At 40.3% G+C, this 25,962-nt stretch overlaps 1 protein-coding gene across 2 annotated transcripts in view; it reads left to right on the top strand.

Annotated features, from left to right (window-relative positions):
* Positions 1-25,962, top strand: part of PKN2 (protein kinase N2) — a 56,499-nt gene that overhangs the window by 11,598 nt on the left and 18,939 nt on the right. For both annotated transcript variants that reach the window (XM_084851985.1, XM_084851984.1), the window contains exons 2-6: positions 13,668-13,968; positions 20,742-20,893; positions 22,356-22,473; positions 25,095-25,240; positions 25,330-25,543. In XM_084851985.1, coding sequence (XP_084708111.1) covers positions 13,668-13,968; positions 20,742-20,893; positions 22,356-22,473; positions 25,095-25,240; positions 25,330-25,543 — 931 coding nt within the window. The remainder of the gene's footprint in view (positions 1-13,667; positions 13,969-20,741; positions 20,894-22,355; positions 22,474-25,094; positions 25,241-25,329; positions 25,544-25,962) is intronic.

Below are 25,962 nucleotides of genomic sequence, written 5' to 3'. Positions count from 1 at the left end.
AGTCCTGAATAAGCCAAAAAAGATTGCCACCTTTTAATAGCTCACATTAATTGGATCTCTGAATTAAAAAGCACTCTAAGCCCTAATTGTGATGGAACTTTAAATTTGTCACATTCCACTCTTCAAATAATGCTTTTACAAATGGTAGAGGTACTAGTAAAAATGAATTTTAGTGGTATTTCACTAAACTAGCTGGATATTTGAAATAAGCTTTCCTATCTTTCAATCTTTAGTGGCTGTGGCTTACTATCGTAAATACTGTTAAGCCAAACGGATGCTTTTCTGCCAATTAAGAAAGTATATAAAGTGGCTAAAGTTAACTAACTACTCAGAATTAACTGTTGGAATTTTCACTTTCTTTTGTGTGTGTGTATGCTATTATTGCATAGTTTCTTCTGTCAAAAGAGAAATGTTCCTCCCTGAATGGGTGAGATCCAAAGATCGAGGAGTAGGTTTTCCTGGCAGTACAGCCCCTCCCCCCAAAGCTGCTTCTGAGGGTTGAGAGACTCTGGAATGGCACATGATGGGGGCACAGGAGGCTGTACCCGGACAGAAAGATAGAATTAGGTGGGACTGCCTTGCACAAATGGAAATGCCTTTCTGCTTGTGCAAGATATTTCTGAATCCAAGCCATTGTCTTTATTTTTATTATTCTATTATTGGATATCATTAGAGTAAGTATTTGTATGCATACAGGTGCCTGAATTGGCAGTGAGTAAGAGATGATTATCCATACCAAATCTATGTCATTTTATACATCAATAAATATATTCCCAAGTGGATGATCAGTTATATACTTCAGACTCCATTTTTGTTTAGTCTGTGGAAAAGTGTTTAAAGGGACAATCAAGAAGCCAAAACTTGCCATGATTTTCTCAGTCATGAAGCTTTTGAGGCTGAGGGTAGTCAAGGTAACCTCCCTCATACATAAGGATAAATATAGGATAATTAATTATAACCCACTTTGGAACAAACTAGGAAAGAAATCTGAATGAAATAACTTTCTTGTCTCTGTGAGAATACCTAAAGGTATATTCTCTTTGTAGATTTCTTGAACATTCCCTGGGTATGTTGAAATGTTGAATTTACATTCAACATAGATCAAATGTTTTCTTGTATCCTTTCCCCCTAAACCTGAGTGAGGTGAAACACTTCACTAAACCGACTTCTATGGACATATTACTGACAACTTGTCATGAATCAGGAACCATAAGAATTCCTGTTGTGGTGAGGTTGCAAGTGTGCTAGCATTAGAGCCCATTAATGAGCTGCATGGAGCATATTTTACAGTGATAAGGAGCATATGAGGAAGTAATTTCATGCATAACCAACTGGCTATGTGCCCATCTGTCACTGCAAGAGACTTGTGTATGATAAGGTGGCCAGAAGAGGTGGAGTAACGGATGTAACTCCTTCTTGCTGTGGCTAAAAAAATTGAGAAGAAGCAGTAGGGATGAATTCTGTGATGAATTTTGAAGGAGGATTAGGTCTATGCCAGACAGTTTGCCCTAAGGTAATCTTGACTGTCTTCCAACCTACTGACATATCTGAAGATGTGGGGACTTAAGAGTATGACATTTGTGGCTATTACTCTAGGCACCCCAATCTTCCTGCACCATAGTAAACTTCTTCTCCTGATCTATAAGTATGGCATTGGAATAGTCTGCCTTGAATTTCATTGATGCAGGAGTTACTTGAATTACAAGACCTTTTTACTTGTTTCCTGGTTCCGTAGGACATGGTGGTGCATTTAGTTCATAAACATGCTTTATTTTGCCTCCTGTGAAAATAACAAATTGCACTGTTTGTGCACTTAAACAAGTACAATGGGGAAAACGGATTCTTGTCCAGCCGGTTTGGACATCTATTCTTTTTGACCACAGTGACCAGAGACAGAGAGATCACTTAAAATGTATCCAGTTTGTTAAATAATTCTGAAGCAGAGCTGAAAATATCCCAGCTGACCACACCTAAATGCTTGGTGCTGGCATATAGAAATTGGAACTGTTTTTTTCCTGTCCTGGTTTGAAGCATTCAAAAATGCTTTAAAATAAAAATAAGTAGTATTCAAAAGAATTCATGGCTATTTCTTCTTATTTCTGTGGTGGTAAGGGGAAGTTAAAATCTAAAACTATTACATTAATTTATTGAAATCAATCAGTCATTAGTCCCTTTTACCCAATTTTAAATAAGAATCTCATTCTTCAACACTGGTTTATATGGAATCTATGGAGAAAACAAAACATCTCCACTTTCCCACTCTGTCTCACCAGATTGCTTAAATGTGATACAAGATAATATTTTATGACATTATGAAGTATTTCTTTGGAAATGATTTTTTTTCTGATGAGATTGTCTTGTGTTTTCACTTCCTTCCAATATTTGGCAGAATTCAATGAATGGATGGATCAATTTTGTGTTGGGGGGTTATTTTGTTTCAACTAGGCCTATAGCAGGGGTAGGTAACTTTGGAAGGACTGGGGGCCAATGTCTGACCCCTGGAACCCATCAGGGGCTGCATACATGCACACACACCCTGCTGCTCCTGGATTTCCACTGAATTTTGCTGGCACTTCAGCAGTAGGGGGGAAAGCTGCATCTTTGCTCCCCGCACACCTTGTTTTAAAGTGAAAATGTAACTTTTCTGTTGCTGCCATGCACAACTGATCTAGGGGCATCAGTCTGTAAAAATGTATGGGGGGTGCATGTGGCCTATAGACTGCATTTTGCACACTCCTGGCTTATGGGCACCTTTTAAATATTTTTTTCTGGTTATCACATGTATATTTTGGATGATGTATGCTTATCTGCTTGGAGGGTACGTATATAGACATGGAGATTCAGAAGGGGGAGATGAGCTAGAATTCTTGTTAGGCTTCTCAAGCTTTCTCCCCATCTGTCACTTAATATTCTAACCCAGGTGGTATCGGCTTCACCTCTTTTCCTGTCCCACATCCCTTATATATGGCCTAAGCTGAAGAAGCATTTGGTGAGAACTTCTTTTACTTTCATGGAAGTTTTCTTTTATTTGTAATATTTTATTTTAGCAGTTTTTTTATCCTATCATTCCAACTTGTTGTTCAACTCATGCCTAAGTTGGCTAACAATTCAAATTAAAAGAACAATTACAAAATCAAAGCCACTTTGATTTTTTTTTTATCATTAAAAAAGAATTAAACGGGATGGCAGATAATTTTTTTCTAAAGGACAAAACTATCCAAATGTTTTTGTTTTCCTTCTGTCTTCCTATGTAAATCTTGGTGTGTGAAGGTGCTTGATTTGGAAGACCTACAAACAGTAATGTTATGCCTGTCACTATTCTTTAAAATATATTCTTAATTTTTCTTTGGCTTACACAAACATGTATGTATGCCTGATACGGTATATTAACTCTGCCACATGTTGCTTGCCATCTTTGTCATTTCTTCCATTAAGGTATCTATACTGCTGAAGTCTTATTTCTATATTTTCTGTGGTACTTGTAGTGGCGTAAATATCAGTCTGAGTCATGCATACTTCCATTGAAACTTGCTTAACCAGCTGTACCACTATTTTAAATAATACTTCCTCCATATATGCTTTTGCTGGTTCTCTTGTGCACTATAATTTTTCTTCTAAAGACTTCTACATAAGATGTACAAAGTAAGAAAAGGTCTGCACCAGACATTGACCTTTACTTCAGAATACTTTGACTCTCCCCAGTTTGAGAAGGTCCCATTGATCAGCACTCTTTGAGTCCAATTCTGTAGCCAACTGTGGATCCACCGGATCGTTGTTTCATCTAGCCCACTTTGAGCTAGTTTGCTCATCAGGATATCATGGGGCACTTTGTCGAAAGCTTTGCTGAAGTTGAGGAATATGATGTCTACAGCATTCCCACGGTCTACAAGGGAGGTTACTTGATCAAAAAATGAGATCAGATTTGTCTGGCAGGACTTGTTTTTGACAAATCCATGTTGGCTTCGAGTAATCACTGCATTGTTGTCAAGGAGCTTCCAGATGGATCCCTTTATAATCTGCTCCAGAATTTTCCCAGGGACTGATGTCAGACTGACTGGTCTGTAGTTCCCAGGTTCCTCCTTCTTACCCTTTTTGAAGATAGGGACAACGTTAGCCCTCCTCCAGTCATCTGGCACTTCCCCTGTCCTCCCTGATTTCTCAAAGAGAATAGACAGCGGTTCTGAGAGTTCTTCTGCCAGTTCCTTTATGACTCTAGGATGCAGTTCATCTGGCCCTGGAGATATGAACCCATTCAAAGTAATTAGGTGTTCCTTGACCATATGCCTGTCGATCTCAAGCTGCAATCCTGCCCCTTCAGCCTGTACTTCGCCTTTGCCAGGGGGGTCATAGACCCTCTTTTGGGGAGAAGACTGAGCCAAAGTAGGAATTAAGCACCTCTGCCTTTTCTTTGCCATCTGTTATCGTTTTGCCATCCTTATTTAATACCTGAACCATCATTTCTTTCCTTTGCCTTTTACTATGCACGTAGCTGAAGAAAGCCTTTTTGTTGTTTTTAGCATCCCTTGCTAACCTCAGCTCATTCTCAGTTTTAGCCTTCCTGACGCCATCCCTGCAATTCTGTGCTATCTGCCTGTGCTCTTCCTTTGTTACTTGGCCTTCTTTCCACTTCCTATATGTGTCCTTTTTTGTTTTCAGGTCATCCCTAAGCTTTTTGTGAAGCCACATTGGCTTCTTCTGTTGTCTTCCACCTTTTCTTCTTGTTGGAATTGTTTGTGATTGTGCCTTGAGAATTTCCTTTTTTAAAAGCTCCCACCCATCTTGGACTCCTTTTCTCGTTAGCGTCGCTTGCCATGGGACCTTACTGATCATTGTTCTGAGTTTATGAATATCAGCTTTCCTAAAATCCAGGGTACGCGTTTGACTACACTCAGCTTTTGCTTCCCGTAGAACCAAGAACTCAAGTACAACATGGTCGCTTTCCCCCAGAGTTCGTGTAACTTCTACTTTATCCACTAAGTCATCTCTGTTGGTTAGGATCAAGTCAAGGATAGCCGATCCTCTAGTTCCTTCCTCTACTTTCTGTAGGAGGAAGTTATCCGCCACACAAGTCAGGAATTTCCTGGAGGGGCCATGTTTTGCAGAATTTGTCTCCCAACAAATATCGGGGAAATTGAAGTCCCCCATTACTACTGTATCATGCTTCCTTAAAACATTGGCTATTTGCTTTTCAAAAGTTTCATCCTTGTCTTCTCCTTGATTGGGTGGCCGGTAGTAGACTCTGACCACCAGGTTCCTTTTATTCTTTGCTCCATTTATTTCAACCCAGATGCTCTCGATAGGGCTACCAAGCTCCTCCTCCTGTATTTCTGTGCAGAGATATGTATTTTTCACATACAGTGCAACCCCACCTCCCTTTCTGTTCCTCCTGTTCTTTTTGAACAAGTTATATCCTTCAATTGCTGTATTCCAGTCATGAGAGTCATCCCACCAAGTGTCAGTTATGCCTATCAGGTCATAATTTCCCTCCTGTATTAAGAGTTCAAGTTTGTTCTGTTTGTTTCCCATACTCTGGGCATTAGTATATAGACATCGAAGACCACGTGCTTCATAGTCTGGCTTTCTTCCTACATGTGTCTGAAGACTATTATTGGGCGCTATCAGAGCTGTTCTCTCCATTGCAGTGCATGGGCCTACGTCCATTGTTACCCCCAACATTACATCTCCCTTCCCCGTAGGATTCAGTTTAAAGCCCTCCTGATGAAGTTCTTCATGCTGTGGCCAAACACATTCTTCCCATCCTTTGTGAGGTGCAACCCATCCCTAGCCAACAGCCCATCTTCCAGGAAGTATAGCCCGTGGTCCCAGAATCCAAATCTCTCTTGTCGGCACCACCTTTGTAGCCAGTCATTCACCCAGAGTATTTTTCGTTCCCTTTCTATCCCGCTTCTAACTACTGGAAGGATGGATGAGAAAACTATCTGGGCCCCAAAGTTCTTGAGTTTCCTTCCCAAAGCTTCAAAGTCTGATGTGATCTCTTCGTAGCTCCGCTTGGCAGTATCATTTGTTCCCACATGGATGAGAAGAAAGGGATACCTGTCAGTGGGCTTTATGAGTGCAGGCAACCTTTCAGTCATGTCTCTAATCTGTCCTCCCGGTAGACAACATACCTGGCGAGTCCACCGGTCTTCGCGACATACTTGGGTCTCGATCCCACGCAGCAAGGAGTCTCCCACTACTACCACTCTTCTCTTTTTCTTCTTGTAGGCCTGGGTTTCATCGCCTCTGTTTGACTGACCTTCAGCCTCTTGCTCACTCTCATGCAGGTTCCCCTGTGATTCTTCCTTTGCAGGCTGTCCTCCAGTCTCATCCGCAAGTACCTGGAATCGGTTCCACAGCTCCACTGGTGTAGAGTGGCGTCTAGTTCTTCTTCTCCTAACTGTCACCCTTTTCCAAGGAGTATCCTCTACTGCATTTTTCTTCACCTCAGCATTTCCCACTGCCTCATCTTGCTGTTGCTCTTCAAGCTTCTGGTCTTCCCTTTGCTGCTGTAGTTCCCCCATTCTGTCCAAAAACTGTTCGTGTTCTCTTATTCTCCGGAGTTTCGACAGTCGCTGCTCCAGTCCACTTACTTTTTCTTCCAGCGGCGAGATCAACTTGCACTTGTTGCAGGTGTAGGCCATGTTGTTCTCAGGCAAGAAAACAAACATTGCACACACCTTGCAGGTCACCACCACTGGAGAGGCTTGTCCTTCCATAGCCTCTTTTCCCTTTTTGTGTCTAGCTTTGTGATTGTTCTAGACTAGCCTGTGCCTGCTCCTCTACTCAGTAGAGGTTAAAAGCAGAGTCCCACTGGTGTGAAAGTGTGTGTTACAAGACAAATAAATGGGAAAAAGTTAGTTAAAAATAAAAATTATGTTAGGGGCCTCCCCCTTGACCTCTCCTGCCGAACTCCCCTGGCCAACTCCTGTTTGCTCCCCCTGCCCGCTCGCTCTCTGGGAGCTTGCCTGCTTCTGTAGTCCCTGGACCAGCTGGAGCAGCTTGCTCTGCTCTGCTCAGCTGGGAGGTGGGAAACAGACTGAAGCTTCCCGCCCAGTCAGCTGCTGGGAGTACTCAGGCCACACCCCTCCAATTCGGTTGGAGCTCTCAGAAGCACCTGGTGAGCTCACAGCCAATCAGAAGGATAAAGGGCAAGCCCCCTGGGCTTCCTGCAGCCCACTTACCTCTTAGCCTCTGTCTCCTTTGTCTTTTCAACCACTGCAACTCCCCTGGCCAACTCCTGTTTGCTCCCCCTGTTCGCTCGCTCTCTGGGAGCTTGCCTGCTTCTGTAGTCCCTGGAGCAGCTTGCTCTGCTCTGCTCAACTGGGAGGCGGGAAACAATGGCAGACTGCAGTTAGTTTTGTTAACAGTTTTTATTCAGGGAAATAGATATTTCCAAAACTAGGAATAGTCCATTCTGTTGCTTTAATACTTGTTGCTGTGGGATTAGTAGAATTGTTCCTGAATTTCTAACAGCTTTTATAGCACGGGCGGCGATCCATTTGTTTCTGCATAATCTGCGGGGCCACATATCAAAGGTGGGTGTGGCGAAAGTGGATGTGGACAAAGTAACATGTTCTCTTTGTCCTTCTCTTTCTTTCCTTGTGTCTATTCTCCATTCTCTCTCTCTCTCTCTCTCTCTCCCCCCCCCCTTCCCTCCTCCCTTGGTTTTCCTCTCTGTGGATGAAAAAAGGGACTACCCTTTTCTCCACATACAGAGAGACATGCAGGCATTCTGGTCATGGGGAAAGAAATCTTGTCTTTCCCTCCATGGCCAGATTGCTCAGTTTTTCTCTTGGTACATAAAGAGGCAACAGGTGATGTGGCCAGGGAGATGGCAGGATGGTGGGCCAGATGGGGAGTCCTGGAGGCCAGTTGTCAGGGATGATGGGATTTGTGGTCTAACACCATCTGAAGAGTCATAGGTTCCTCATCCCTACTTTAGACCCTTGTTGTTCAATGTTGAGTGGATTTCTCTCCCTTCCCCTGCCAGCACTCCCACAGTCCTTTAAAGTACACTTAGGATATTTTTGTAAACATCCACTGACTGTGGAGCAAGTGATGATGAATATTTTTGATAGCCTATTAAATTCTAAATCATTAGCTGGTTCAAGTTGTCTCTCTCCCCTTCCTCTGTAGTAATCAAGACTTTTTCTTAAGATTAGGATAGCATTCAAAGTCTTTGTGGTATCTTACACTATGAGGTAGAAAATATATTTCTATTTTTGTAGCCTTACTTGCAGATTTCAAAGAGATCCTTTAAAATACAAGATTTTCTTTTGAGGGATATTTTCAAACAGAAGAGCAATGCTGTTTCTTAAACTTACCAGGATTCACTCAATGATTAAGATTAAAATTCTTTTTGGATGCTGTGAGAATCCAATCTAAGTTAATAGAAGCTGTTGGTTTCAACTACTATTAAAGCTTTTTTTTCCTTTTTTTTTTTTTAGTAATTGCCTCCCCATTGAGTATTTTTAAGGAGGCAGGTGCTCTTGATTGGTAGTCAGGCTGGTGGTTTGCTTGGTAGTCTTGAAAAATGTGTTAACTTTCTTTTGAGATCTTCTCTTCATGCCTTCCATGTTTTGTGGCCAGAAATTATATATGTCTGCTGTTAATTTTATAATGTATTTGTATTTTATAGGTGTTTATTATACTATAATGTTTTGATGTATGTCACCCAGAGAACCCTGAGAACTACTATAAATAAATATTTAGGGAATATGAGGTTGGTGACCTCTTATGTTTGGTTCCATATATACTACTGTTCCTGCGATTTTTCAAAATTATTTTGACCAAATAAAAGTTAACAGTGTCTCCTTGAAGTACTATCAGAATGAATGTGGTAAAAAGAGCAATTAAAGAGACTCCACCTAAAGTAATGTGACCACCATCCAGAGAGATACTTGAGGCACTTCAACTTTATTACCTGTGCTTAGTGGGAATTTTTACTTGGTTTTTCAGCACGAGACCTTCACCCCCCTCCCCTTTGTATCCATGAGTTTTGAAGGTAGTTTTCAATGTGATGGGAGAAAAAAGGGCTCCTCTTCAAGAAATTCCAACCCAAAGCCCTGCTTAATGTATGGAGCTAGTCATGCAGTGCTCCTCTTTCTCAAATTTCTTGGTTCTGTAGCAAGGGCATTGCTTATGCAGACAGAAATCTGCAAATGTAAGTATATTTGGATAGCTTTCTTAATAGAATATTCATCTGAATTTGAAGTTTTCATTATTCCCATTTTTCACAGTAGATACCATAAAACATAAAGTTTCTCTGCTAGGTTGTTCCTTGTGATGAATAAATTAGATAAACAGGTCAGATAAAATAGTGATCTAAGCAGTCACTCTGCTGCATTCTCTAGGATCAATCTCGGACTGCAGGTTTTGCATAGTCTTGCTAGCAGGTGGAAATTTGAGACTCTTATTTTAAATGGAGATTGGTTCAGTTTAGTGCTGCAGTTTTGGAATGCTTTCAACTCTGTGGTAATCTTTCTCCAGCAGGGGAGGTACCACAAATTTTGACCCCACCTACCCCCAGTCATTTTACACTGCATATTAGCAGTTGGTGGATGATCTCTTTATGCGGTTCAGAAAAAACTGACAGAGGAGCATGAGTTTGCAGATATTTTCAACACTGTCTTTGTATAGGCAGTATCAGATATTTGGAAGAGCTACAGAATGCTAGATTTCTAGCAAGTTGCCAAGTGTTCAATTTTACTTCCTGAGTATATGAATCACAGTTCATTCTGAACTTGACAGTGGTTTTGGACAGTAGCATAGACTTCACCATAAAACCAGGCGCTACGGTGCCAGGTGCCAAGAATTGATCAGATTATTGGTTGACAAATATGACTTAAGGACAAACCTGGTACCTTACTGTAAATGAAAGCTGTTTTGTGAGCCAGGACTTCAGCCAGCACTGACATTTGGATGATTATATCTCAGATTAATAAGCTGAGATACGAATGAGCCTCATGGCCCCATATTCAGCCATGAGGCTCGTGCGCTCGGAAAAAGGCCGGAAGGCAGTTCATATATCATGGGAAGTCAGATATGCTGAGAAGTCCAGCTTACTGTGAAAAAGGAAGCATGCTGGTGCATGCTGCTCAGTCACTCCTGGTCAGGTGGGAGTGGCTAAACAAACCAGGGAATCTCTGTCTTTGGTTTGTTTAGTATTACGTCCGAACCAGGATCTCTGGCTTTTTGCTCTCCTTTCAAGCCACAATCATAAGTCAAGAACAAACCCTCAGAATTCTCAGCAATTCTGGTTTACCGTGATGTGTGAACCGGCCCAGAACTTCTTCAAGTAACTTTAGTATCCTGTTAAAGTCTGAACTGGAAAAAATGGTTAATGGCTTGTGTACAAGCCTGAATATTAAGCCAACTTTAAACTATGGCTTAATACCCTGGCTTGTTGAGAAGCTGTTAACCATAGCTTCCTGGTTCGGACATAACAGGAAATTCTAGTTTAACTAAGACGTCCTGGCTTATTCACTCACTTGCGTGCAGGCAGGAGTAAAGCAGCTGTGTTCAGGCCATGAAGCCCATTCATATCTCATCTTATTAAGCTTGCCTTCCCCAATGTAGCCCCTCTAGATGTTTTGGACTACAACCCCCACCATTTCTGACCATTGGCAAAGTTGGCTGTGACTGGGAACTGAAGTAAAAAATATCTGGAAGGCACCCAGTTGGGGAAGACTGCATTAAGCTTGAGATTAATACACAGACTGTGTATTGCTATTATGGTAATTGCCTTCACTTTTTAGTCTGAATTTCGGACTCCCCCTAGAAGCTTGGATTGCCTGCCTGGTTGTTATTAACCTGCCCGTTCAAATCTGCTCGTTCAAATCTGTACGACAGGCCCTCTTGAGGACACCATTACCCACAGAGACTCATTTGCCAGGATGTGTGAAAATGCTTTCTTCTGTGTTGCTCTCAAACAAGAAGAAGTATTTGAGTCGCTGGGCTCGTTCAGACGATCAGCGGGGGCGACAACACAGCGTCAGTTGTTTTCCCCCCACCCACGCACATGCCGGTTGCAGGACTGGGATTACCCTAATTACCCGCACTGCATCGTCCAAACCCGGTGTGTGGCATGAGAGTAATACATTTTCACCCACCCTACAACCTGTAGCTTGCCGAATGGGTTGTACCGTGAGTGAAAACGCACTACGCCCACACTGCACGCCAGGTTCGAACAACATGGCAACCCGCGGCGTTGCGCCTGTAATTAGGATAACCGCAGTCACACAACTGGCATGGGCAGGGGAAACAACTGATGCTGTGTTTCCCCCCGCCCCGCTCATCATCAGAAACTCGACGCTGTCTGCCAAATTGTTAAACTAAGATACCACTTCTAAGTTATTTAATTAATAATAATCAGACTGTATAGGAGTTGGGAAAACTAGTGTTCAAAACAGTGCATAGCAAATTTATTTTACACTCAGGATAACTGAGCAAGAGAGAGTTGTGGGTAAGCATTTGGTTGATGTTTGATATGTAAATGCTTCTCAGTTGCTTTGACTCATTTGGGAAAATTCTTGGAATTTTGGAAGAGGGGAAAGGGAAAATTCAATTGTCAAGATGATGATTGAAGATCAGTATTCACAGGGGTAAGATCTGTGTTTGCATTAGTAAATGCACTTTTGATGTGAGTGCTTTATGAGGAACAAAAGTTAACTAAGTGTAATGGCTCAATTCAAGCATCACACTGAACCATGGACACCTACAAGTAAAATTGCCTGTGTATCAGGCGGCTCAGTTTTTACAGAGCATATACAATTTTCTCAAAGTTACATTTAAAGATACAAATTTAATGTAAGTACGTTTTCACCAACTTTGAATCAAAGGCATTTGAAATAATAATTCTGAATGCACTTTTGTTCTTGGCAATGCTATGCTAAGTTAACTTTTGTTTTTCATTTTTTTGTGATTGCTATGCAAACTATATATCACTTACTTAGAAGGATTACATTTACCTTTCCTTGACATCTTCAGGGTTTCCCCCCCCACACTATGTTCATCCATTGATATTAAGAAAATATCTTCATATTAGCAATCGAGTTATTATTGCAATTTATCAACAAAACATTTGGCATAAAAAACCTGATATTATCAATCTTACTTGCATATTAGGAACAGAAAAAAATTTCATGTGCCTTATTGACTGGGCACCAAAACATTTTACCTCCCCCTAAATTATTGCAATATCCAAGCCTTCTCTCTACTTGTCTTATCAGGATAAAAACTGTTTTGCTAATTCATAATAGCCAGCATACAGAATGTGACAAACCAACAAAAAGTGGTTTCGTTATACCCTTCCATATGGATTTTGATATTTTTCTTAAGGCCAACATGGCTACCTGTGCTTTTTGTGTTACGTTTTCCTAGTAATCAAAGCAGTAATTGGTTTGTAGGCCCTACAGTGTAAGACCTAGAATAGTACAAGATTACATAAGTTATTTTTACTTAATCAGACTTTCTCACTCAGTAGTAGCCATGTTATGCTTTTATTTATTTTTTATTCAAGTTGGATTTGGACTGTTGCTTTTAGCTTAATACCTGATTGTGTATATGAAGTGTTTTGAGCATTAAGGGGAAAACACTATTAAGTGGATAGCATCTATAAATATCACATCTGTAAAGATGGCAGCATTCATCTATGGACACAATGGTAATACTGGACTATCACCTCCTCAACACTCTACAAATTTCATTTGTGTGTGTGTTCAGTTGAAATAAGTTGAAAGAGAGAAGGAATCTCTGGAAAAATGGCTGGGGGATTTCTGTCATCCTAGTGATGTATAGCAGGGATATCATTTCTAATATACATAAGTGGTGAGGGACTGAAGTTGTCTGCAAAAACAGGTAATGGCTGAACATAACAAGATAGTGAGTGTATATGATATCTTATGGTATGGTGACTGAAACACTTCGGGATTCAGCAGACCTTGCTGGTTCAAGTACCTTGGAAATCAGCAATACCTGCTTGTTCAAGACAATAACCTGAGTTGAAAAATTGGACACACCCAACTGTGTACTCTAAGCCTAAATCTGTGAAAATGAAGCTTTCTTATCTTTCAGTGTGTTGAAGTTTCATCCTCGTAAACATCTGCTAAATGTGCAGAACATCACTGCTTGCTGAATTACATAATTTCATCTGCCCAGAGCACTGCTTATTGGATGGATTAAATATATAATAAATAAATCATAATAGATCAGATTCTCTTTCCAATAAGTGTAAACAACAAATGTGGATTCAACATGCACTCCTATACACACTTAACTGGGAGTTAGAGCGCAATCCGTTTTTTCTGTCGAAGCGTGTGTAGCATTGTACCCTTAGTCTCACCGAACTCAGTGGGAAATTGCTTCTGATAGGACTGCTCTATTAGGCTATTAGATCTCAGGCATATCAGTGCAGAGCCTCATGTGTTGAAAATCCAATGGAGCTTAAATCTCTTGCTTTTAAAAATAGTCACAGCAAAGGCGTTACTAAACTTAAACCTGTTACTTGTAAGCGTTGTCAGTCAGCCTATGATGTTCTGTATCTCATTGCTGGCACAGAAAGTCTGCATGTAAATGGTCAGTGGAAGGTCTTTCCAAATGTTTTAGTTTTATAGACTATTATGGACAAAATCATCTATTAACCATTGTGCTTTTCCTCCTCTCTCTAGGGAGATGTGCGAAATATCATAGTCTCTGAGAATGTGAGCATTGGACAAAAATTGGACTATTCGGACACGATGGTACAGCAGAAGTTGGATGAAGTAAAAGACCAAATTAAACGGGAAATAAGGAAGGAACTTAAAATTAAAGAAGGAGCGGAAAACCTCAGGAAGGTCACTACAGATAAAAAAAACTTAGCTTATGTAGACAATATTTTGAAAAAATCAAACAAGAAACTAGAAGAATTGCACCATAAATTACAGGAATTAAATGCTCATATTGTTGTAGCAGAAACTGAAGATGTTACAGGTATGTGATATTTATTATTATCTTTAAATAAGGGTACTTAAAAACTTCCCAAACAATTACCTGATAAGCAGCTGCAGTGTTTTAATTTTTGAAAGAATAATTCACATGTTTTTAATAACAGGATGTTATATCAGAATTCACAAACTTCTACCTGCAGACATTCATGTGTATAAAGAGCAACCATCTTCACTTTTGTTTGCTAACGTGGAAAAGAACACATGTGGTCTGTTCATTCATAATTATATTGCCTGTGCAGCTTATGCTACATTGTACAATAATGTGGAAATCAAGTAAACTATAGCCACTGATCATAGAAAATATGCTTAGCTGTGACATTGCACAGTTGAAAATATTAGGTGAAGAAAGAAAAAATTCCTGTTATGTTGTATGAATTGCAATTTTCTTCTACACCTTATTATCAAATATAAGCTGTGCAAGTTAATGGCTCGAATGGCGTGTGGAGAGTTCCATCCTCATTCCAACCCAGGTTCTCCTTGTTATGTGACATGATGACATCCCACAGTAGTAGCTCTTCCTCCTATGGGAAAGGAGAAAAAGGGATGCCTGGATTAGACTTACCTTTCAGAGCTTACCTTTCACTCTCTAGTGATTTTCCAGAGAGAGGAAATCTTAGTCCTACAGGAGCAGCCCTTTGGCTGAGCGAAAGGAAATGGAATTTCCTGCTTAATGGGCTGGAAGATGGGAAGGTTAGAAAAAGTTTATTTCTGCTAGATTGTAATGCAGACAGCATGCTGCTACTTAATTGCTCTGAGGAAATATAATTCATACTCCCTTTAGCCTCTGGTTAGCTAGTGTCTTGGGGAAAATCAAGCAAAGATGAACTATGGGTATATGCAGAGAGTAGTTCAGGGACATGGAGCTTCAGCAAGGAACAAACATGGTCTTTCATAGACTGAAAGCTCAGATTTGCAGCATTCCTATTTTGTGGAGATGCAACATCTTTTGCCACCCTGATAAGATAGGCCAGTTTACTGGGGCAGGAGATCCTGTGGCAGTTTTTTTTTCTACTTCCCTGTGGCCTTGGGTGGTGATGGTGGTGGTGGTGGGGCCCTTACCACCTACCATCATTGTCTCATCCTTTATCCTTCCTGCCTCTCTTTCCTGCTAGAACAGAGCAGCAGGGGATTTTTCCTTGGCTTTCTAGGCTTAAATGGTCTGGAATTAGGAGTGAGCAGGGAAGTGGCCAAATTTGCAGATGACACCAAATTGTTTAGGGTGGTTAAAACAAAACTGGATTGTGAGGAACTCCAGAAGGATTTCTTCAAACTGGGAGAATGGGCATCCAAATGGCAAGTGCGGTTCAATGTAAACAAGTCTAAAATTATGCATGTTGGGGCAAAACAACCCAACATCAAGTATAGCCTGATGGGATCTGATCTAGCGGTGACCAACCATGAAAGGGATCTTGGGGTTAGGGTGGACAGCTTGCTGAAAAGGTCAACCCAGTGTGGGGCCACTGTCAAAAAGGCAAACTCCATGTTAGGCGTAATTAGAAAAGGAATTGAGAATAAAACTGCCAATATCATACTGCCTTTGTACCAATCTATGGTGAGACCATGTTTAGAATACTGTGTACAATTCTGATCACCACACCTAAAAAAACATACTGTAGAGCTGGAAAAAGTGCAGAAAAGGGCAACTAAAATGATCAAGGGACGGGAGCATCTCCCCTATGAGGGAAGGTTTACCACAGCTGGGATTGTTCAGCTTGGAAAAAAGGAGGGTAAGGGGAGACAGGATAGAGGTGTACAAAATTATGCATGGTGTTGGACAATGTGGATAGGGAGGCATTTTTCTCCCTCTCTCATAATAGAACCCAGTGTCATCCCATGAAGCTGATTGGTGGACAGATAAAAGGAAGTACTTCTTCACACAGCGCATAGTTAAATTATGGAATTCACTACCGCATGTTGTAGTGATGGCCACCAACTTGGATGGCTTTAAAAGGGGGTTAGGCAAATTCCTAGAGGAGAAGTCTATCAATTACTACTAGTCTTGATAGCTATCTGCAACCTCCAGTACCAGAGGCAGTGAGCCAGTTGCTCAGAAACATGGAAGGGAGGGCGCTGTTGCACTTGTGTCCTGCTTGTGGGTTCCTGGTAGACAGCTGGTTGGCCACTGTATGAACAAAATGCTAGACTAGATGGACCCTAGGTCTGATCCAGCATGGTGTTTCTTATGTTCTTATGTTTTATAAGCAATCTCTGGGCCTCAGTTCTGTCCTAGGCCCTCTGAGAAGACTTGCCCTTTTGGGAGCCCAAGAAGGATGCCTGGTGTTTCCTCAATCCCAACAGCTGCATTACGAGTTGGGTGTGCATTGCCCTGGACATGGACCCATTGTACACCTCTGTGTGTCAGAGGTGAGAGGATGGCTGTCAGTTTCCTAAGCAACCATATCACGCTCACCTCACTCTAATGCTGTTCCCCTTGTATCAGAGCCAGTTCCCTACCTACGTTATAGGACTCTGAGAAAGGTTCTGCCTATTATTGACAAGGCAAGAACGCTGTTGTTTTCCCCGTGAGGAGAGACTGCATTAGCAGCCAGTATTGTGATTTTTTGTTTAGTTTGTGAAATTCACAAGCACCAGTTTGTGGGGTCTTTGGTTATTTGGGGGTATATTGTCCTGATTCTGAACTTTAAAATGTCATGATTTTCTTGGCTGGGAATCCCTTGAAGTCTGCTGCTGAATAGTAATAAGCACCATACACCTTATGGGGAGAACAAACTTTGGCAAGTCAGTAGTTTATTGGCTAGGGTTGTCCACCTTTAAGGTGAATGTTAAGGTAATGGACTAGTAAGATGTTGTGATCCTCCTACTGGCTAAGACAACTCATGGCTTCTGTGCTTTACACCAGTTCAGCTTGTTTCATAACACAGTAGCTACATCTGTGTCCTATATTATATTCTGTGATGAGGAAAGCAAGGACTACGTCCCCAAACCTACCCAACATCTGCGTGTCCAGAACACCTGTAGACGATGCTAACATTTGTTAACAGTACAACTCTGTACTGTTGTCTGAGCCATACAGACTGCTAGAAAAACAATATTGATACTGGTAATGACTGAAGTGCATTGGTAATGATGTAGGGAAACGCACAATTTTAGAGAGTGCCTAGAAGTTGAAGAAATCTAAAAACTTGTTACCTTATTCTGGTCTTTCACCTGTACCAATATCAGTTTGAGAAATCCTATTTTGTAATGTGATAAATTTATCCCTTCCTGATTTGCTAGTGTTGTGGATCATAGGGTCAGGCTTCCAGCTCTTCAGAACACCCAGATCAGAAAGTTATAGAGAATGTAATATTTGCCAGCACCTAATGAAGTATTTTACTTTCATTGCAATTTTGTCCTAATATCATAGGAAACTATTTCAGCAGCTATTTCAAGAGGAAAATTAGATGAGGGATTGGCATTAAAGTCTCAGTCATGAGGTAGTTTGGCCAAAAGTGGCAATGCTGAATTGTCCATTAGGTTCAAGAATTTTCTGTGGAGATTGAAATTCAACAACATGAAATAAGCTTATTTTCCATTATAGGATTGCCCATGATTTTAGATTAGTATTTAGAACTCAGATTTTTTTTTTACCCAGCTCTCTATGTAAGATTCAGTTGGACAAATAAAGTGTATTTTGTAAATGGTACATGAACATTTTTTAAAAGGAAAATTATATTGACAGAAAATAGAAGGGTTGTAACAGGATTTCTGGCCACTATAATGTCTGGCCCTTATTAGTTAAAATATATGTTGTTTTTTCATTTTTCATTTTATGTTGTATGTTTAATATCATTCCTCAAGTACATGTAGCCATGCTTCCTAAGAGAGATTTATATTTGTATTGGGCTTCTGTTGATCAGTGAAGCAAAAGAGCAATAGTATGCATTCGAAGAAAAATAATTTGCTTCATACCTTGTCACCTAATCGACATTTTGTATTACTTTTATCTGTCTGTGTATTTCTATGATACACACACACACGCACATAAACTGGTAAAATTCTGATGAAAAGAAAAATGGAAGAAAGGTTGAAAGGTGTCACCACAAAATAAGGTCTAACGTTAAGAAAATGAGTTTTTAGTGAAAAAGAGAGTAAAGTGACAAAGCATGGGGGAAAGTGAACCAAGACAATAATTTTAAAACATTTTTCTTGCATATTAGAAGAACTATGCTATTTTAAAGAAGGAAAATGCAAGAAATTTTGTTTTTAAGGACAGCATTGGCAAAATCTGAGCTAGCTTTCTGATGCCTACATTTTGTTAGCTGTTACTAGTAGGTTTGAGTGTCTGAGGTAATAGGCTTTGTAAAATGACTTTGGCATCTGCGCACTACTCAGAATTTAGAAAAAGTAAACTGGTATTTAGATTTAAGGGCAGAAGCGTTTGGGAAAACACAAACATATGTGCGTGCGTGCCTGCACCCCCCCCCCCCCAAGACTTGCATATATAGTCCATTCTTCTTGAACATATTTTTTCAGGATGTGACAACATTTTCTGTAATAAAGGCCTTAAGGAGAAATTTTTGAAGAAGCTTAAAGTATGTTTTCCAGGAGCTTCTGTTGGGCATAACATGCAGGCAGCTAAATACGGTTAAATAATTATAAATAAGATTCAAATTAACTAATTAGCAAAGGGTGCCTGCTGCTAATTGAAAAGCTTTGTATCATGCTGTCCTTCCATCTGTGAACCAAAATTCAGAAACTAACCTGAGTGTTCCCAACTTTTCTTTACCCTATTGAAAAAGTAAAACTCTCGGCTTCGACCTAAAGACGTATGTAGGCCAGTGACCACTATTCTGAGGGAGAATTGTCAGCAATTGAGAGTGTCCACAGATGACTTTGTGAACTATTCCCTTGAGGCCTCAAAATGAGACAATATTGAGATGGTTATGAGTTATATCCAATAATTTTGTTGCATTTGTTCTGCTAACAGAACTGGTGGAATGATTCCCCCCCCCCCATTCCTGCATACTCTTGAAATTTGGTTTGGAAGGCCGGGAAATCGTCTGGACAGCACAGAGAGGGGGAGGGGAGGGGAGGGGGCGGGGCAGAGAGGGAGAAAGTCCCATCACGCTAGCTGATAGGGATGCATTTAACCCTGTCACTTCTGGCCCTTGGGCAGAAATTTAGTACCTTGCAGACTTAGGAAAAGAATATCTTTACCGCACAGAGGGAGCAAAGTTGTTTATGTTATTCACTTGAAGTGTGTGGGGTGCTATTCCTGTGGACAGGCAACTATGGTGATACCTGCCTACTGCCCTGCACCAGGTGTTCTGGAAGCAGCTTTACAACACTTTCAGATGTGGATGGGGTGAAGTGAAATGCTTGAGTGGATATCTGGAAGGTATGCCTGAAAGTTCATCAATATCTTAATTACTTTACCCCATTCAAAGAACAGTACATTCTCAAACAGATTGTTTTTATGTAGCGGTAGAAACACATCAAGTTTCATTATCTTTGAGAGAAGCATTCCACTACATATTGATAGTATCTCTAGGTGTGTGGCAACTTTTAAGGTGTTCTTTGTAGTGGGTGTAATGATAAAAAGTTAATGGGTTTTTTCTTTTTCTTTTTTCTTTTTTTTGCTGGAATGGAAACTAGTTAATGACCAGTGCATAACTAAACATTATAAAATGAAGCAAATTTATCCCTGACACCAATATCTTTGTGAAGATAGGAGACAGGCCATTGACATGCCCATGGATGGTATTATATTTTAGTTTGCAAAAGCCACAGCTAGTTCTGCTATTGATTGCTCAAAAGTAGCAAGGTCTCTAAGTTAGTTATTTTTGCTAACCAACAAGAACAAGGTTGTTGTTTTTAAAAATCAGTGTGTGTATAGCTTTTCCTTAATAGTTACTTAAAAGTAAAACCAGTACTTTCTTCCTATCCTACCTCTAATGTTCCTGGCATATATGAATGACTTTAGCATTAGACTTGTGATCTACAGCAAATAATTACTAGTGCTTACCCATAGTATGTGTGCAGAACACAAAAGAAGTACACTGAATTAACGTTCTGTAGAGAGAGAAGCTTGTGCTTCCAGAAGTGGAAGGGCTCCTAATCATGTAAGGGTCTTGGATCCAGAAGATGCTACCATTGCTCAAATGGGGAAATGGCAACATCCTCCTCCCTGCAGCTCCCAGAGCCATCTCTGACACTGTTCCAGAGGTTCCCCCAGCCCCCCAGAGCAGTTTTTCAGGAGGCTGCAAGGGGAAGTGAGGAAATCAGTGATGATCAAGTTTCCACCAGCAGGAGCAGTCTGCGAGCAAAACTCCACTCACAGCTTTCTGGGTCCAAGTCATTATTTACTGCAGTTTAGCTTATTGAAAGCTTTTATCTGCAATAGCTTGTCTGTATATTATATTTGTTAAGAGCTTTTAGGGCTATTATTAGTGAATGCTTTAGCTGTCCATAGATTGTCAGTTTTAGGTCACCAAAAAATATGTTGATTCGCATACTATCTTTGAGGTGACAAAGCACCGCCTCATTTTTACATGGATACCAGTTTGTGCAAAATAGTTGCATTTGAAAAATGGGAAGTTAACTACATCAGATGGTAGAAATCAAGTGTGATCTTGGACAAAGTGTTAAAGATTTCTTAAACTATTATTGCATGCTTAGCAATCATTGGCTAATGAAAGGAATTTATATTGGTCTTAATACTTTGGCTTTTTGTGATGTTATTAAAGAATAGATATATTTAGAAAATTGGTTGTTGACTTGTCATCACGTAGTTGATCTGCTTGTAATTTACAGATTGTCCCAGAACCCCCGATACACCAAACAGTGATCCTCGTTTTCCAACTAACAACAGGTTGATGGCCTTAAAAAAACAGTTGGATATAGAATTGAAAGTAAAACAAGGAGCAGAGAATATGATTCATATGTATTCTAATGGTTCATCAAAGGTAAGACTTTATGAGGCCAATTAAATGTTCCATCTTTGCAGCTTGCATACAGATGACAAGTTTTTCAGTTAAGGAATTAAAACATCTTTAGCATGATGGACAGTGTACAATATAGACACACACCTCTGCAAAGAATAGCATCTCACTTAATGTGGTCATTAAGAGTAATTCATGTTTGATCCCAATAGGATGTCATATCATGTTAAAATAAATCAACTGAGAGTCTGTGTGTTACGTTTTGAATACCTGCTATTATAAGATGGTGATCTGGATAATGTGGCAAAGAGCCTTGTATGAATATAGTATGAGAATTGATGATATACTACATTAAAACATTTCTGGGTGTTCATGGACATTTTGTTGCCAAACAAGGCACGGGAGTACCTATTTATTTTGATGGGCTGTGCCAGCTGAAGTTCATCTAAGGTTATAGTGTAATCTTTTTTAAACGCTCTTCTCCCATCCCAACACTGCCCTCTAAAAGTCATACTGTGGAATCTCTTTGGATTCCTAGCCCAGGGATAATGCTTATCAGCAACCATAACTTGGAACCTTCATGTTGGCATGTGGAGAAAGAACTAAAGGAATGCAGATTGCTACAAGAGAACTGAATGGATTGCAGAGACTTGAGAGCTGGCAGTTCGAATTGCTTCCTGATGGCTCACTGACCTTTTTGAAACTCAATTTGTAGTTTTCCAGGCACTGTTTCAGTTTATACACGTTAAATTACACTGTTAATCTTACTATAGCACTTCTAACATGGAAGGAAGCTGTTTCCTCTAAGCTCCTTTCTATTACCTTCAAATATTAAAAGGACATCTTTTCCCTATAAACTGTGCTGATACGTGCGTGAATCGTTTTTCAGTATGTTTTGCTTATAAAAACATCTTCAATGTTCTTCATTGCGAACAAACACAAATGACATACTGGTGCAAATCCTGTTGTGACTTATTTCTGGAATCATTGAATGCCTATAACAATTTACAGGAATTGTAATCATGAGTTTATATGTTCCACATGTCATCAAAATCAGCACAATAGTGTAACATTTTAGTTTTGCTTTTGGTATGGACTTTGATATTATTTTTTGCAACACAGCATCTTGAGAGCTTACACTATGAGTATTAGATTGTTGGGTTGTGCTTTTCCCTTACATATATAAATGCTCCTCTATCTTCTGGAAATGTTCTTGATAGGTTAAAATACAAATTAAAAATTAAAGGTTAAAGAAGCAGAAATGTATTCGATACAGAGTTCTGAAAATGGGATAAAAACCTACATTGAGGGGGAAATAAAGTGGAGGGAGGAAACATCAGCATGTACTGCATGGTAGTTACAAAATTATTCTGATTTCTGAAGCCCCTTGACTTTGTCAAAAGTCATGTTCAAAAAGGTGGTACTAACTGCTGCTACTAGGATGTCACTTGGGAATTTAAGAACTCCTCACTCTTCTCTTTTTCAGGATAGAAAGCTACTTGCAACAGCTCAACAGATGCTTCAAGACAGCAAGACAAAAATTGAAGTGATCAGAATGCAGATTCTTCAGGCAGTCCAAACTAACGAATTGGCTTTTGATAATGGTGAAGCATTAGAAAGAAGAACTACCTCTAAACTGCTGCTTGAGTCTTGCATGTTTTCCAACTCAAACATCCATCGAGCTTTAAAGAAAGACATTAGGTCCTGGGCCCCTGCCACAAAGCCAGATCATATGCTCTGGCAGCCCCCATCCCTTTCTCTGGGTACCCTATTTATTTGTACTACAATGTGGCATAAACAACGAGATATTCTTAAAAGGCTGATTATCCAGGTTCCTGTACTCTTCTCCTATAATAGGCCTATATGCACACAAGCCGCTTGTGGTCCCCCCCCCCCTTACTATTTTTACTCTCTGTGAGTAATACTAAATCAACAAAGCTGGCAGCCCAGTGCCACTTTGTGAGAATGACTCTGGCCTGCCCACGACCATCAAATGTGGACATGGGAGAATGCCTGCTTCGTTAAATCTGCATTGAGAAAAGCTTGATTGATACAGGACACATGTCACAGGGAAAGCCCCTTCCAGTGTAAGCTTTGCCCATGTCCTAGTCACAATTTCAGATGCTGTAACCACTTGTGCTGGCCCATTCATCAGTATTGTTAGAATGCTGGCAATCACCTGTCTGGCTGTACTGTTAGCATCTATTGTTTCATGCAGATGGGTTAATGTATGTGGTAAGTGCATTTAAAATGTTACCAGACATGCATGAAAAGATTACACTGGGCTTTCTGCATGGCCTGTGTCCTTTTTCTAAAAGGTACATGGTGGTATTAGCACCAGTACATGGTGGTATTAGCACCAGATTTCCCATCTATTGCAGCCAGCTGCTTGGTCCACTGAGTTCAAGACTCTCTCAGTGTGTAATTTGCTGGGGGACTGGACACTAGGCCATGGAAGCTCACTGGGTGACTTTGGGCCAGTCACAGACTCTCAGCCCAACCTACCTCACAGGACTGTTGTTTTGAGGATAAAATGAAGGAGGAGGAGGGGGGGGATTATGAATGCCGCCTTGGGTTCCTTAAGGAGGAAAAAAGGCAGGATATAAATGTAATAAATTAAAAAATAAAACTCTGTGAGGAAGTGTAAATAAAGCTCAGAATAGAAACCACACAATAAAAGGAGGGAGGAGGAGCAAACAAATATAGAGGGAGAAAGGGAATGGAATGGTAGAAGAAACCTGTGCTGGACTAGAGAGAGAGAAGAATGCTGTGGGGTGCAGAGAGAAAATGTAGAGGGTAGTTAAGTGTTGGGGAGCAAAACAGAAAAGAAGGGGAGTGGGTAACTTTTGGTGTGGGTATGCAAACCTGTGGTGGTTCAGACTTTGCACATTATGGGGTACAGAGTGGTTCAGAGGGACTTCTGGTAGTGCAGAAAGTATGCAATAGGACACAGAAGCCACTACAGAAAAATAGAGAGTAATGGAATGGTTGAAAAACAAATACTGGTTTAAGATTTTAACAAAAATGCTTTTTTTCAGTTAATATTGCAATGTGGCCCACTTGAGTTATAAAAATGTAAAAGGCCACAAGAGTGATTTGAGTTGTGCACTCCTGTTCAGTGTGCACTAGTATAATTGTCCCAACACTCTAACGTTTTGTTGGGTGAATTGTGAGCATGAGGAGAAGTGAACAAGAGAAGAAAGTAAAATATAAGAACTCCTTGGAGACTATGTCCAGGTTGAGACTATCAGCGGGGGAAGCAATGCGGCATCAGTTGTTTCCCATGTATGCTGATCACATGACTAGCAGTGCCCGAATTACCCGTGCCGTGGGTTGCTATGTCATACAAACCTGGCGCATGGCATGGGCACAGTGCATTTTCACCCACCCTACAACCCATAGTTTGCAGTATGGTTGTAGGGTGGGTGAAAATGCAGTGCAGCCACCCCATGGACCTGGTTCGGACAACATGGCGCGGGCAATCAAAGTAATCCCGGCCACATGACTGGCAAGTACAGGGGTGGGGGGGAAACAACCAATGCTGCGTTGTTACCCCTTCTGATCGTTTGAACAACTTCCATGTGGGAGGAAGTTAAAGTGTTATCAGTTGAACAGCACTTTAGTAAGATCTCTCAGCACTTAATGAAAATGTAGCTCTAGTCATTGAAGAGAACAACAGTTGTTATAAGAAAATGGATTATGATCTGTGGGCTTCCCTTCTGTAGTGCCATACACTTCTGAAGAGAACTGTGCTGACAGACCTCCTTTCACAGCTCTGGCAACTCAGGCACCCACAAGGTTCAGAGATTGCCCATGGCAATCCACAACCCTCCATTGAGGGACTGGAGTCCTGTGTCACCATTTCCAGCCAAGAATTGCAACTACCCTAATCATTTGCAACTGTGCTAACAATTGTTGCCTGGCAAAGGACCACTAGATTTCAGGACCCCAGGGATGCCTAAAGGTTGCTAGACCTTGGCTACCTGCACTATCATGATACTGAGAATCACACCCACATAATGAGCTTTTGTAGATTGGACCCTGAGAGCTTAACACTTCACTTCAGCTTCTTTAACAAACTGGGTTTGTTTATCAGTTTATTTATTATTCATCTACTACTTTCTCATTCTTGTTCTCATCTGTTTAACATCTCTGAATATTACAAGAATCAAGCTAAATGCATTTGAATGTATACTAAATAATTTTTCTGTGTTTTAATCTGTAGCAAAGCCTGTGATAAGCCCACTTGAGCTTCGCATGGAGGAATTGCGACATCATTTTAGGATAGAATACGCAGTAGCAGAAGGAGCAAAAAACGTTATGAAGTTGCTTGGATCTGGAAAAGTTACTGACAGAAAAGCACTCTCAGAGGTATTTGTAACATAGTAAATAAAATTTGAATTCAGGAAATTTTATATTTTTAGGCATTAACTGTTTGCTTTTCTCTTTTTTTGATCAAGGCTCAAGCAAGATTTAATGAATCAAGCCAGAAGCTTGACCTCTTAAAGTATTCATTAGAACAAAGACTGAATGAACTCCCCAAAAACCATCCCAAAAGCAGTATTATCATAGAAGAACTTTCACTTGTTTCATCACCAACACTAAGTCCACGGCAAAGCATGATATCTACACAGAATCAGTACAGTACACTATCCAAGCCAGCAGCTTTAACAGGTTTGTTGTAATAATATCCATGTCTTTGTTGTTCTTTGGCTTTGCACATTGACATTTTTTTTGCACATTAAAAACATATGGAAATAGTTCAGTCTCTATATGTAGAATATCTTTAGAACATAAAAGACATAAAATCAATACCTCCTGAAATAAATATTATTTCCTTAAAGAGGGCAATCAGTGTTTTTCCTGGAAAAGTTGTTTGTTTTTGTTTGCATTAATTGCATCATTGTAAACATCTCAATTGCTCACTAACCACAAACCTCTAAATGTTGCTTCTACGTAAATTAAGGAGTTTTTTTTTTTCATGGTAGAAGTTCTTAAGAGGAAAGGCTTACTGTTCTAACACAGCACCCCCAAAATATTTTCTTAATGGGATTCAGCAAACAAATCAATATTGGGGACCTCTTGTCCCAACT

This window comes from Heloderma suspectum, chromosome 4 (genome assembly GCF_057233095.1).
Source record: "Heloderma suspectum isolate Gila_16-S chromosome 4, 16-S_ref, whole genome shotgun sequence".
NCBI classification, from domain to species: domain Eukaryota; kingdom Metazoa; phylum Chordata; class Lepidosauria; order Squamata; family Helodermatidae; genus Heloderma; species Heloderma suspectum.
The sequence above is the reverse complement of the archived record's forward strand: the minus strand, read 5'-3'. Positions and strand labels throughout refer to the sequence as shown.